The sequence below is a fragment of the Lacerta agilis genome, chromosome 7 (genome assembly GCF_009819535.1).
Source record: "Lacerta agilis isolate rLacAgi1 chromosome 7, rLacAgi1.pri, whole genome shotgun sequence".
Taxonomy (NCBI): Eukaryota; Metazoa; Chordata; class Lepidosauria; order Squamata; family Lacertidae; genus Lacerta; species Lacerta agilis.
The window spans coordinates 61,465,829-61,481,191 of record NC_046318.1 but is presented as its reverse complement, the minus strand read 5'-3'; the positions used below and the strand labels follow the sequence as shown (position 1 = coordinate 61,481,191).

General features: G+C 40.8%; 1 protein-coding gene across 6 annotated transcripts in view; it reads left to right on the top strand.

The window, feature by feature from the left end:
* The first annotated feature begins 832 nt into the window (after nt 1-832).
* Nucleotides 833-15,363, top strand: part of RUNX1T1 (RUNX1 partner transcriptional co-repressor 1) — a 143,227-nt gene continuing 128,696 nt past the window's right edge. For 2 of the 6 annotated variants that reach the window (XM_033155557.1, XM_033155551.1), the window contains exons 1-2: nt 929-1,058; nt 1,731-1,864. Coding sequence is in view for 1 of the 6 variants with exons in the window: in XM_033155558.1 (XP_033011449.1) it covers nt 1,031-1,058 (28 nt within the window). In the remaining 5 variants the exon portion in view is untranslated. Of the gene's footprint in view, nt 1,059-1,730; nt 1,865-10,005; nt 10,025-10,182; nt 10,358-15,363 lie in introns of those variants that run through there. The other 4 variants (XM_033155558.1, XM_033155552.1, XM_033155554.1 and 1 more) reach the window with 4 other exon arrangements.

Sequence of the window (15,363 nt, the reverse complement as noted above, 5' to 3'; positions counted from 1 at the left end):
GAGAGAGAGAGAGAGAGAAATGAAAGGAAAAGCAGGCGGGCTGCCCAAGAAGGACTGGCGTTGACTATTGTTAACATATACTTGACCCCCCTCCTCTCCGCTCATGACACAGATGTCTCCTACCTCTATCACCTCCCACTGCTTTAAGCCCTCCCCCCTGCACCTGGGTAGCTGAGCCAGGCCAGCTGCTTGCAGTATGCTGTTTGACTTTAGAGGTGGCTGCTAGCAGAGGGGGGTGGGAGGAAAGGGAGTCAGACACACACATATACATACAGAGACGCGCGCACACGCACACACATACACACACGCGCGAGCGAGCGAGGGGGAGAACAAACAAACAAACGGCGGAGTCTCTTTCCTGCAGGGCGGATCTGCACAGACATTACATGGAGCTGCTTCCCCGAGCGGGCGGGCGCATGGGAAGCCTGCAAATCTATGCATCGCCGCCTTAGAGAGAGAGAGAGAGAGAGAGAGAAGAGGCGGCGGCGGGAGGAGGCAGGCGCACCGCCACTGACAGCGCGTAAGATCCACCGCTTGGACTCGCAGCTCACATTTTTCGTCTGCAACAATAACAGCGACCACGGGCGGCCGCCGAGGAGGAGGAGGAACTGAGCATTCCGCATCGGGCTACTTGGAGGACTTTTATTTTCCATTCTTCTTGCTACGCTGATTCTTGTATGCGCTTTCTTGAACCTTTGGCACCCCCGAGAAGCTCTCCCTCGCGCGGATCCTTCTTTCCTCCTCCCCCCCCCCTTTTATTAAAAAAAAGAGAGAGAAAGAGAGAGAGAAACCACACGCGTAAGAACAGCTGGAGTTTTGCTTTGCGTTTCCTATTTTCCTTTGCGTTGTTTGGACCTTTTCGTGTGTGAACGTGGATGATCCGGAGCGGGGAGGAAAGAGAAGGAAGCGAAACCACACTGCGTCGCCCCTTCTTCCTCTTGCGGGTCCCCGCCGGCCGGCCAGCCTGGGCTGTCCGAGCTCCGCCAAGGAGGACTGGAACTTTTTATTTTCAGCTCTCTGCCTGGGGCGAATGGTGGGAGTCTCCGGTCCTTTGCAGTGTAAGTAACACCCACCGCTCCCCACCCACCTACCTTACACTCCCGATCGGCCAGCCGGCAGCGAGGCATGCGGAGGGACTAGGAATTGTCACGCCACTAGATCCCGGAGCCGGATTGCGGGATGGGTTGGGTTGCGCGCAGCCTCGGTCCCCAGATTTCATTCCCCTTTCTGCCCTTCACTTAGGCGGGATCCTGTGGTTGTTAACTAACCCACTAACTCGGCTTGGAGTTGCTGTTGCCGCGGTAGCAAATGGCGCAAAGGATAGGATTGCATGCAAAACCAAACCAAAACACCCCGGTACTCTCAACTCTCGTTTCCGAAAGTGATCAAAGAGCAAAAAGTTTTACGGGGGGGAAATAAGCTCCGTCTGCAACATCGAATTCGAGTATAAGTCTCCCTGAGCTCAAGTGCTTAAATTTGAAATTGGCTCAGTTCAGTAACTTATCTTCCCCACCCTCGCACCAAAACGAGTGCGACTACCACAGTGCCTCTGAGCGCGTGCAGATTGCTATTGTTTATTGCCGAGTAACCGCAACGACGTATCTGGGATGGGGATGGGGCAGGGCTTCCGATTCAGAAAACAGGTTTTCCAGGCTGGCATGAGATCTCCTTTTGCGGATTAACCCATATTCTCATCTCTATTTCTTTTCTTTTTGTCCCTCTATTTCAAGATGATCCTTGCTCGATATGAGCTCATGTGATCAAGAGCGCTTGAAATGTAATGTTTTCAACCTAGACAGTATGGATCGAAACTGTAAATCACGGAAAGCGCTGTAGGCATATTTTTCTCACAGATATATTTCAGGTAAAGGATATCCCATTTAATTTCAGTATAATCAAGTGCAGAATGAAACATGAACAAATCTTTGATCTCTGTATTGTCCCTTTACTGTTACATGTAACAATGATTAACAATAGAGATCAGGAAGTTCCAGATTTGTTTATTAATGTATGTCACTGGACATTGCAAAGATCTGATCTAGACTGTATTTTGAAGAGAACTTTAGCGTTTTGGTAAGTTTTGTAAACTTGCAGCAGTCTCCTAAATACATTTACTTAGAAGTAAGACTCATTGAGATCAATGGAGCTTTCTCCCAGGTAAGTAAGTAGGCCTATGTTTAGGATAGAATTTCAGCCTTGGGCAAGGAGTGCCTCTCTTGGAATCAACACAATGAACAGGTCGCAAAAGATAGGAAGCTTAGCTGACCATTTACTTTTTTCACTGGCTTGAAGTTTCATTGATTTTAATGTAATTTCAGTGCTATCAGTGGTGCATCACTGAATCTCCTGTAGTACCAAATTGTTTTTGGAACGTCAAACTTCCTACTGTATTATTTAGAAATGGAAGTGCAATTTCTATTATGGACCATATAGACTCATTGAGGTTACCGAGCTACTAAATGCATACAACTTATGCTACGAAAGAGAAAAGCAGTCATGGCTACTACATTTTGAAATACTGGAGGTTTTGTTTAATTTTTATGTCTGTTTGAAAGTAAGTCCTGTTGTGTCCAAGAGGGGCTTATGATTAGATAAAAGGTCCATTGGATTGCATCCTGACAGCACAATCCTATGCATGTCTACTCAGGGAATTAGCCCAGCTGATTTCAATGAGACTTGTTCCCAGGTGTTTATGTTTAGGATATTGCAGGCTAAGTCTCCCTGCGATTGAGGGCAAAGGCTCTAGGTAGTTTATAGTTCACATGCAGAAGGTCTCAGGTCCAATTCCTTGCCTCCCCTTGTAGATTCTCTGTCTAAATACAGGAGAGCTGCTAGCAGTCAGTGTCAACAATATTGAACAAGGTATACCAGTAGCCTGACTCAGTATATGGCTGCTTTCTATAGTGTATATGGCAATGGAAGATTTCCTAGCAAATGTTATAACGTGGCCCACTTCCTTGATGGATTACTTCTGAGTCTTGGAATGCACTGCTCGGGTTTTGCTTCAGCAGAAATTCATGTACTTAATGTAACTATGACCCCTTTAACTTTTAACATTGCTTTCCCTAATTAATCTGTTCAGGCCCCAGACTTAAATGGCTGTCCACAGCTGCTGAAAATTGATTTTTCCCTTGATGGTGGTCTGAGTTGCTGACCAAATCAGATTTTTCCCTTTCCATCAGTTGTAGACCAACTTTAAATCTGTTTTGATATTCTGTATTAATATAATAATAAAAACCCAGACATACAAATACCCCTGACAAACAAAAATCTATGTGATCTGAAATCTGATCTCCGTGATGTTTGTGTTGTTATGGTGATAGTCTTAAAGTGCTCTTAAAAGTAAAATAGAAAACTTAAATTGGCATGTTTATTTCAGCGTCTTTATGGATTTAAGAATTTACCAAGAGACTTACCTTATGCTGACCTGATATATTATCAGTTTTTATTTTAATTTCTGGCTGATTACACAGGGGATATGACACAGATACAGATCTAACAATATTGGTCTCTAATGGTTGTGCCATAGTTCCCTTTTCAATTCTTTTTCAATTCCTTTGAGATTATTTCCTAAGGAAAGTGAACCAGCATGATTTTCAACAGCTGTGGAATCTCTTAGGAAATTTAGACTGCCTTCCCTACACAATCGGAGTGCCAGATTCTAAAAATGTGAAAATTGTTTACTCAGTAGTGTCCCTTAGAAAATATCCAGCACAAAGTTTCTTGCATTCTAACAAACGACTTGCAAGCTGTTGTGTTAGCCAGCCATCTTTCTTAATTATTACTGCAAAACTTTTCTGGTCAGTGTATCAAATTTCATTGTGTATTTTTACTACCCTAGCACATGTTGAATTGGATTGGTGGATTCTCCCTCTTCCACCCCCACCCCCTACTTCCCCTCACCCCCTTGGCATAAAACTGCACAGCACTGTAAATTAAAACAAAAAAAGTGCAAGTATAGATATCCCATGCCTGTGACTTAATACAAAACCTGGCCTTCTTTCATGCTCTGATTATGAGAAATAAGACTTTTGTCTTCAAAACTCCTGTGAACGAGCTCACATTCCCTTTTGCAGCGGAATGCAGACCGCATTCTGGCAACTGCTGCTGCTCACTACGTTTTGCTCCAGGAGTGTCCATCTTTCCCCTAAAATGCTTTTGTTTTGAAAGATTTATTTTTATACGCACTCCCTTGGTTAACCCAAACTGATGGGAGCACTCCATCAAAGCATTGTGAGCATGCACCATTGTCCGTGTGGCACTATGTCTCCTTAATACTTGAATTTCATGTACGCCTCTGCCAACATCATGCCTTGTGATTCTGTATGGAGAAGCAGGAGGAGGAGGAGGAGGAGGTTCCTCCACCTGAAGCCCTGGTCAGTGGCCAGCAAGCCCCCAGGCATTCTTCCCTGTCAACTCCTGTTTCTCACCCTTCTGAAATGGAGCTCAGCTGACAAGCACTGAATGCAAAGCCTGCTCCTCTATAAAGGCTGCATGGCGCTTTTGCTAGCAAGGCGCTGTGAACAAAAATTGGCATCTGTGTAGTATTTGCATTGTGGACAGGAGGGGGGGAAGGGCCGCTACCATGGATGTATTCATTGTTCAACTTTGTTTGCCGCAAGCTCGTTACTGTTAAAATATTTAGCTAATTGAATGGGGGCGCAACTGTGAGTTTATGTGTCAGTATCGTTCTCCCATTTTCGGGGGGGGGAGAAGTAAACACTTCCAACACTGCCACCTCCTTTGTCCTGTGCGAACTTAAGTTGACACTTGGCGATCAAAAAGCCTTATCAGCAGAAATAAAACAGGGATTTGCTGTGGGAATGGGAACGTTTGTATCTGGTGGATTGGTTAAATCTAGATGAGGTTTTTGGTTTTTTTTAAATTGTGCTTTTTCACTGAGTCTTATAGGGGCCTTAGAAGTACACAGAAATCTCAGTATCAGTATTAAAATGTAAATGACCCCGTTTCTTACAAAAGAATGGCCTCCAGTGCAAAATTTTCTTAACTCTCCACATTCCTTTTAACATGCTCAGTGCTGCAGAGTCCAGGAAGACAATCGTGTGCAGATAGCAATGCAAAATTACTTCTTAACAGGAGCAAATGCCCTGGGTGGATTGGGCATTGCAAATGGCAACGGTCATATTCTAATTCAAGCCTGCTTTTGTTTTAAGTTGAATATTTTTTTTTTAAAGCAAATATTTTGAAGCAGAATGGCACTGAAAGGAAGCGCTTAAACACATGAAAAGGAACATAGCTTTTAAAAGCAATCTAAATTTAGAATGCACGATTAGCCTAATCTGAAAGACATTGACTTCCATCTTCATTAATTTCTTTTCCACCACTGATAAGAAAGTTCTCAAATGGTGTTTAAAGAGCAGGGGGTGTTTTATTAAAGTAAGCATGGGTTCACTATAATGGAGGTAATTGTGAGTGATAAGAACAGGGCAGGTTATCTGTATGTTGTTTAAACAGAAGCAGCTACTTTTGCATCATTCCCAGGAGCCATCTGCACAAGTGGGGGGGGGGTTGTCACCTGTCTGTCCACCCTAATTATAGATTGGGGGGGGGGGTGAAATAAAAATTGAGAGGTCTTTCTGGTAATGAAACCCATAGTGATTTTATTGCAAATGAGCCTTGTGTACAGAGGAAGATGCTAATTTTGAAAGGAAAACAAACTGCTATATTGGCTGCCATGCCCTGGCAGTTGTGAAACAGAATGGGAAGAAAGGGCAATAGGATGCTGAATTAGCACTGTAGTTTGAGTTGTGGGTGCTCAGTGGTAAAAAGTGGTCATTTGGGGTTCATGCTTTTTGAGAACCTCTTACTCTAATTTTGAAAAAAGGTATTTGCTTCAGTATACTGAGATACAGCTGGTCATTTCTAGATTGGAGATAGTTTTTTCATATAGCTATTTCTTTACATATCCCATCTGACTTAGTAGTTTTTGGTGCATATGTGTGCTAACCTTAAAGGAATTAAGAATGTATTTTGCAAATAAAAGGTCACATGCATTTCTCCCACATCTGTTTATAGTAATTATGAACATAATTAGCATAAGAATTACAAGTGAAGTAATGACGAGCTGAGCTGAGCTGAGCAGTGAGGTATTATAGTATAATGGTCATATGTTGGCATTCTCACATTATGACACACTAGAATTCACATATTCAATGCAAGAAAGGAAATGCTAGGTTTTGAAGCATTAAAACGGCTAAAAAAAATTCTCTCTGCCTGAGGCAGATGGACTTCCTTGCTTTATAAGGAGGTAACCCGTTATTAAGAGAGAATCAGCTGAAATTAAGATTTGTAGCCTCAAGCTTGGACTTTCAGACAGCTGTGATTATGAATGGTTCGTCTGTTACACATTTTTACTCTGACCACCGTGTATATTGCTTTCTTTAAAGCAAAAAAGGGGGAGGGAGAGGTGGGCAGAACAAACATTTTCACAACAAATGATTTGTTCTAAAAAACATGGCAGTTTTCTGTGAGATCTACCAGATAGGAAAGATTTAGATATTACAGCTCCTGTAATATCTAAAATATATCTTAAATCTGGAGAATAAGTGCTAATATTTTGAGAAGACCCTCCTCCCCTCAGCACTATAGGAAAACGTTCTGGAGACCTAGGGCCCAATCCATGGTAATTTTGCTTTGCATCATGGCTGCACAGCTATGTCTTGTGGTGCATTCTTAACAGTTTGCATAGAATAGGCATAAGAGAAGTTTCTGGAAGATTCTGATCATTTAACTAACAACCCACCCTGTGTGTTTGTACTTGAAGTAAGTCCACTGTGTTCAATAGGACTTACACTGCAGCCAAAGACCATCTGTGGATTCCACAGAAAGCATCCCTGATTCGTGCAAATTTGCTACTGCAGCAGATGCACCCAGCTGAAGCAAATTGAGCATACTTTTCATTCTCTTTATAATGTATGCTTGATTTCTATCGAATATGGTTATCCATACATGACCATTATAGAAGGCGATGAGGAGGTAGGGGAAAAGTTGTTTGCGTTTTGAGAATCAAACAATCTGTGTAGAGAACCAGACGTCCCTTTAGATACATAACATTTGCGCTCTCATCAGTGTACATTCAGACATCCTGGCAGTGATTGTGCAGTTATTCACCTCAAATTTATTTGTAGGAAGTAATATAAGAGAAGTTATTGGGACTTGGTTCTGAGTAACTATGCTGAAGATCAGTGTGTGATCGCAGAACACTTAACACAGAGCACATTGCGTTGGTATAAGCCTTGCGATGTATTCTGAAGAATGAAGAATTAGAAAATAATATCTTGTGCTGTGTCCCAATGATACCATGAGGGTTTCACATTATTGGATTAGTAGAGGATTTATGACAGAGTCGCCTTTATGTGGCATTTCATTACAGTGTCACAGTTTTCACACACACACACACCCTTTCCTCTGGTGTTAAGATTCTGCTTTTGGCCTTTGTCATGTGTCAAGTCCTCTTCCATATATTCTTTGGTGGGGAAAGGAGGCATTTGGTCCAAGTGTGTTGCCCAGTACAATACAAATACAAGGAGGCCCAGTATTCCCTCTTTTGATTTGCTGATCAGCAGTCGTCCCAAGGGGAATAGACAATTTTAAAAGTAAATTAATATCATTACCATTATAGTCTTCTCAACATGGAAATGTTTCATTCCGTGCTCTTTTACTTTTTAAGAAGAGTCCTTTGGATCAAGTCAAACATCCATCTGCAGTGTAATCTTATATGTGCTTGCTCAGAAGTAAGCCTTATTAATTTCAGTGGGACTTCTTCATAGACATGCTTTGGATGGTGCTGCTAGTTTTGCCTTCTTTGTCCAATCGCAGCAAACAGATACCCCTGAGAAGTTTACAAGCTGTGACAAACAACAGGGGAGGGTATTTTACCTTGCATCTGATAGCTAGAGGCAGTGCTTATATATATATAGGTACTCTCATTTTCCTACTCTTATTGAAATACTGCCCCTCAATGAGGCTAAACTTAGATTCACAAAATGTTTAGGGGGTATGTGTACCCCTGTGCCCCCCCCAGGAAAAAACCACTGGCTAGAGGTATACTTCTTCTAAGCACAGATGCGCCATTTAATTACCATGGACAGTAACAATTTGTTAATGTTTCCTCCATGAATTTGGCTAATACGCTGGTGCCAGCATACTTCAATGAATTATTTCCTTTATACTTGACTTGATTCTCTGTGGTTTCACTGGGTGAACTTAAAATAAGTCATGTGGGGGTCTAGATTTCCAAGTCGCCAATTTAATGATAGAAAACACCAACCTTATGTGAAGAAAGAATAACTACAGTTCTTTTTAGATGCAGAAGTAGTGGATTAAAAAGTATGAATCTCTTTTATTAAAAGGTGTAAGCTAACTAAATGCTTAAACAAACAGGGAACCCACAAATGTTCAAAAAAATGAAAGCAATGCATTATACATCACTTTAATTTATGAGATTGGACCAGGCAGATAATTGCCCTTTAATCTGTTTCCACATAAAATAAAAGGCTGAGGAAACCCTTTGCAAGAGGTTGGCATGTGTGTTTGTATGTATGTATGTATGTGTGTTGGTATATATTCACCTATTGAAATGTTGAAGCCTTATGTATTCTAAGTAGATTTCAGCTGGTGGATCAGAACCCAGAATTGGGACATGTCACAGCCTCAGTGCCACCACAATTTTTCTGTCATCTTTTCAGTGGGTGGTTGCCTTTTAAGAAGAGCGAATCGTGAGAGAGGAGAATGAAAGAGAAGAGGGGTGGATGCATAGGGTAAATTAACTGTGTCTCATGTTGCAGAATGTTTGGAGCTAAGGAGAGTCCCAGGTCTGACAGACTTGAAAACTTACTTTGATGTGTTTCTTCATCAATTTTAAGAAGGTATGAGAAAAGTGAGATGGTTAAGAACACACTTTTTAGAATGAGCAAGTTAAAGAGGGCCAAGTTACTTTGGCCCTTTGGGCAGGTCTTAGTTTGGTCCAGATCAGGACAATTCAAATAATGGAGGTAGCAGCATATTCATCCATTGAATTTATATACCACCTTTGTGCCAAAGGCACCCAAAGAGGTTTGCAATTTTAAAGGAATAAAAATCAAAATCAAAAGTCCTGGTTGCTGCAGGTTGTCAGGAAATGCACCAGTAATGGACGAATTTTTTCTTAGGTTCTTCATCCCTGTCCATGTAACAAGGATAAATTTGAGCTTGCCCTGCAATGTGCTCTGTACAAGGGCCTACACTGAGGGAAGTATGAGTACAAATAAGTAATGGTTAGATGAGCTTTGCTTGTTCTTGGTGGATCTTCGTGGCCCATAATAATCTGGATGATACGTATTTTACAGAAGAAGAAGAAGAAGAAGAAGATAAAACCAGTAAACTGATCATGGAAATGAGAGAACCAAAGTTTTAATTTCTGAAACATTCTAGACATGCAGCGGTAAAGGAAATCCACTTTCCATTTGGAATGCCATCATTGTCCTTGCCTCACATATTTACATTTTGGGACCTGGCATTAAGAACTGAGGGGAAGCCCTGGCACAGATTGAACCTCTTCTTCAGGTATTCTATTCAGGCAGACTTGATTTTTTAAAATTTAATTATTTTTGGAAGAAAGATGATGTATGGAAAATATTCCCTTGAGAAAGGGCCTTTGGCTTAATGGCAGTTTCCCAGGCCAGAAGATGGGTGCTTCCTTAGCAGGTGTGTCTGTGCATATATGTGTGCCAAAGTTGGGCTTTCCACCCCCATGAGGAGAAGTTTGCTCCCACCTCTGGGCGAGTGCCCCCTCCCTCCTTCTCCCTCTCTCTCTGTTTATTTTCCTGCTTCCATCTGGGCCATGCTGATATTGTAATCACCCTGATGCACATTGCCTCTCCTTCCCCCCCTCCTTTCTCTCACATACAATGTGCCATCCTGACAAGGCTTTTACTTCAGATAAGCTGCGATGTGTGTTTAATGAATACAAAGCCCTAGCTGCGCTGCTGCCTCGGCTCCTGCCTGTGCTCTCCTCAGCCAGAAGGTAATCTCCAAGCATTTTGAAAGTGGTGTTGCGGGGGTGGGGGGGGGGAGAGAGAGAGAGAGATGCTTCTCCTTGCCTCCCTCCCTTTCTCAGCGCCCCCTCCCCATCTCCTCTAAATGATGCTGAAGTCGATAACAGCTCCGGAGAAGTGAAGATGTAACCTCTTATCTTGCTTCTCTTCTTAGCTGGTGGGGAATTTACATTTAAAGATTAGCCTGGAGTGAGAGAAAAGGGATCTGCCTTTTGTTGTGTGGGGTTATGAGGCATCTAACCTCACCTGGCCTGGCCTTGCAATCTCCCATCAGCTCAGTTATTCAAACAGGACTTGCAAAGGTGAGATTATTTTATCTCTCCTCTCTCTCTCCACCCCCCCCCCCCATTATCTTTAATTGGTTTTAGTGTGGTTAGTCTGAATGGGTTTAGGAAGGGGCTTGGGGCTTGTTTTTTGTTTCATTTTTTTAAAGAAAAATCCATGATAAAGCAAAGGAAGTGTGGTTTTGTGGCAAATAGATTATTTATTTACTCGGCTTTAAAAGCATTAGAGAGACAGAGAGGATGAACATCGTAACAATTTGATTACCTCTTTTATTGGGTGAGAATGGGTAGCAAATAGTCTCTGTGTGTAGGGGGGAGAAGGGAAGCTTTGAAAATGTCCATTGCTTAAAAAAAAAAAGTTTCAGAAGGGTTTCAATCCTTTCCTTTTTATCCCACCTTTACTGAAGTTTCTGTATCTGGATTATATTCTGAGTGTTTTGAGATAATGGTTCTCATAAAAAAACAATAAGTGCAATTGATAATGGGAGTCCAACGCATTAATCCCACTGAGTGCAATGGGACTTAAACTTCCTTGTAACAAATTCTTGGGATTGCAACCATGGGGGATTTCTGGTTTGAATTTTATGCCAGAATTGTATGCATGGCTATTTGTAAGAGAGATACTGTTAATTTCTTTATTTAGTAAATGACTCACTGTGCTTTCTGCTTAACCGCTGTTTGGTTTTAGGTGATAGGACTTAAGTCCACACATGCATGCTTTTTATAATTTACATTTTGATACAGTTCTTAGAATTCCTCAGAATAGGAAAGAATGATAAACTGATTTTCTCTAGCCAAGAGACAACTCAAAACACCATCTGGAAGTAATTTTTTTTAAAGTCCCCAGTAAACCCCCTCTGGCTTCAAAATCCTAAGCACCGTTACTTGAAAGTCAGTTCCACTGAAATGGGTAGATCTTGCTTTAAACTAAATTTGTTTTTGTTTTGAGATATTAACACCTTCTTCTTGCTGCAGTGCTTGGCAAGGTGTTGGCATGACTGGATACAGAGATATGATCCGGTAGCTAAGAGTCTAATTAAAATTTGTGTAAAGCCAAGAGGGGCGGTAGGACATGTATCTGTGTTGACAACAGGAAGATCAATAGCGTAAGACAATAGAGTCCCATTATTTTACTTCCATTGACTGAATATATTGACATTTCAGGTTTATGATTGCCTCAGTGAACATGATGGAACACAAGTTCACAAACCAACAGGCAGAGTGCCACATATATTACTGTATGTCATATCTGCCTTCAAGCTACCTTATCACTGAAGCAGAATAGTAATGGATGGTTGCAGAACACTTGGGGAGGTTTAGCCTCTATCAGTTACAAAGCTGACATACAGCAGGTCTTGGGAGCATCTATAATTACACCTAGAATTATGGTGGCCCATGTTTACCTGCTAGGGCTGCTGCAGTTCAGAGTTTATGAGCTAAGAGCAGACAACATAACAAGGTACTTAGGTTTTCATATTTTATATATGTGGGAGAAGACATTTGAAAGTTTCCCGTGAGAACTGATTGGGCAACTATGCACAATTCCATTGGTGCTGAAGTGCCAAAGCACCTGCTAGAGAGATTCCTTGGATTTGTAGACTATGAGTGAATTAAAAACAAAGTTTAAATGAGATTTCTTTCTCCTGTCTTTCTTTATGCACACTGGATCAATTTCTGGTGGTAAAGAGGAGGCTGTGCATGGAAAGGATATTATGGGCTTGGGTTTTCTTCTTCTATTCTGACCATTAAATGGTACTGTGAGTGTTCTTACATACATTGAAGACCTATTAACCGTGAAATATATAGCAAGCCTTATTATCTCAAATTCTTTGAGGTACTCTGTAAAATGGAAATGGCAGCACAATAAGACCCCATCAGTGTTAGGCAAGCATGGAGACAGAAATTAATTTAAAGCAGACAAAGAGCTAATATGAAAAGAGCCGCTAGTGATTTAACCCATTCTAAAATAAGTTTAATGAAAATATAAAATACATTTCAGAATATTGTACGGTAATAGTACAACAGTTGTGGCCAGGCAGTAGACTGATGCCCCCGTGAGATGGTATGGAGAAAATGAGTCCTTCATAACATTTTCATGAAAATTTTAGGTTTCTGTTTGATCAGCAGGTGCTGTTGAGATGAAAGCCATGTGTAGATTTTCAGAAGGCCAAAAGTGTCAATTCAGAAAGGGAAAGTGATAAGAGAAAATGCAATCAGTTTTGCTGTTTTCAATTTGTGCAGGAATTGAAGAGCTGTTTTGTTAAACTGCTACATCTGCTCCAATATGAATATTGAACTACTTCCACTAAAAATAACACCCTATAATTTGCAAGCCACTGCAATCTTTTGTTAATGTGAGTGGGTTCTTTTGGGGGGGGGGAATCTGTTCTGAAAAATCCCTAGCTTTATGTGCATTTCTTTTGCTGGCACTTTTATCTGGTGCAGGAAAAATGGTGTTAAGCAATTAGGACCTTAGCTCGGTGATAGACTATAAAAATGGTCTTTGTAGCTAAATATTAGTATACTATTTAGCAAATATTAGTTGTGGGGAAAACAACTTTGCATTTCCCCACCTCAACACAATGCAGAGTCATAACCCCAGTATTTCTTGCTGATCTCAATGAAACCTTTATCCATTTTCTATTACTTTTCCATTCTGCAAAGAAAGACAGAGTACCCTGTTTCTTATTATACCAGCAAATCAAAATTTTAAGGTAATCAAGGGTATTTTAGCTAATAGGGCTTTCAGGGCAATTTCCCCCCATATTTAAATAAAATGATTAAATTATGCTTGAGTGTATTCATTAAAAGATGCTCTTCAGTAGTGTTGTTAATCAAGTTTTATGGAATGTGCAGGACACAAATTGTGGAAAGCAAGTGGGGGTTAGAAATTATGGAGTAGGCTAGGGAAATAGCTAGAAATTTATAAAAGCATATATTTTATATTTTAAACCAGTAAAGGAAAAATGTGTGTGTGATCTAAAACATATGGTAATGCTTTGTGACTAGAAAAAGAAATAAAGACAAGACAAGACAGATAGACAGAAAGAAGGGGGGAAAGGTACAATTAAGCAAAGATTGATTTTAATGCAGTTCTTACTACTTGCATGATGGGTACGGAATCCCTAGAATTAGAAGTAATTTTAAGATGTGCCTTTTTCTGTGGCACTGTAGATGTGGTCTAAGTACAGATGTTTGTTAAAAATAAAACGAAAAAGAAACTAAGGTAAAATGGGATGTTGAGTATTGAATTCAGTGGAACTTTGCACAAGTGAAGGCACGATCTTTAGTTTTCTCTGCATTTTTTAAATTTAGGTATCTGGAATGAAGAGTTTTAAAATAAAAGAGAGCATCCCATGAAAGCATATTATATTTTAAAGCAGCTTTTTGCAAATTTGCCTTTATAGGCAAGACTCCATCTAGTGGAGTGAATTTGCTTCGCCATCACTAACAAGCACACTGGGCCATTGTTTGCTCCTTGATACTAGCAGTGTTAAAACTGTAAATTATTGGTTCTGATGGGTTATTCTCCATCACATCTTAGAAACTGGAAATGTTAACCACCACCTGAGAAAGTAGCTTCATGGCCTACACCCGTTGTACAAAAACCTATAGTTAGCTCGGTGGCTATAGGAAGCTTCAATATGTCTGCCTGGCTGGATGTTAATATGCAATTTGCATAAGTACCAGTCATTACCACCAACCAGTTTCCCTTTGTGATTCACTTTATCCGAAGAGCTATAGCCTACATTTCTTGCCTGACTGATGATGACCGCACAGTCACCTCCCTAGGTGGTAGTTCAAATGTCATGTTTCAATTCCGTAGGTCAAAAGACTTTCCACAATGGTCTGTCTGACTGATGTTCTGTTTTCAATGTAACATTCACCTCATTTGCCTGGGAGCAGCAGGAGTCAAACTACTGTTTCACCACAAGGTTAGGTACATACACACAACTTAGGGTTACATCAAGCCTTTGCATTTCTGACACATGAACCTCCTGGCCATGTTTTCCTTTTCCGTTGGTTCAGTTGTGTTTAAGCAACAAGAACAAAAACAAATCATTGGTTTCTGCTTTAATATTCTGGTTAAATGTCTAACTGTATTGAAAGTATTTAATCTGGTAATAAATTCAGATGTTGATGTTTGTGCTAGAGGAGAAGACCATGCACTTAATTGTACAGGAAATGGATATCATTTATAATGCCCTATTTAAAAGATCTAAGGTAACATGGCTAGGAAAGTTCTTCCTTTGAGAGCCTGAAGATTGGAAGAAGTTTCCAGGCAGTTTAGGTAGCATTGGCCTAGATGGAATGTTGCATTGTGGGATGGGGCAGTACCCGAGAACAGAAAACTGCTATATAGACCAGTTTGGAACATAGAAAGTGAGACAGGCCGGAACTGCTCCAACGTGAGATACTTAGCATGCTACAAGACAGCCAGTTAAGATACTTCTGCAAAGGAAATTAGGAAAGAGTGCTGCAGTTGATTAAGAAAGCATGCTTGGAGAGACTTCCAGGTAGGATTGTTTGTCAAAGTGATTATGCTGCTCAGTTGCCAGAAACGTGATAGCATTGCCAAACATTTATGGACAATGGCGCCAGGTTGTTGGTTAGTTCTTTTCTTTCTAAGCAAACTTGTACTGTTACTGGGGGGAAATGCAAAAAGTATGAGAATTTAGGCACCTTTAGGCGCTACATTTGTGCTCTTTGAGAAAATGTTGAAGGAGGGTAAGTTCATGACCAAGCTATTCACTGAAAGCCTTCAACTTCCACCTCATATTGTATATTATTTTCTGAGGTAATGCAGGTTTTAAATGTACAGTGATATACTTGAACTCAAAGAATTAGTAAGCTACATTGATATTTATCAGATTCGTGCATTTCTCCTGCGATATTGCAATACTTCAAATAAAGGCTAATTGTGCCGGTGGAAGAACATTCTCCTCATGTATTGCCCATATGATCTCTTTAATAGTTTTGTTGCATTCGTTAAAGTTGACTCTAGTGGAACAGGTGTTTGAACA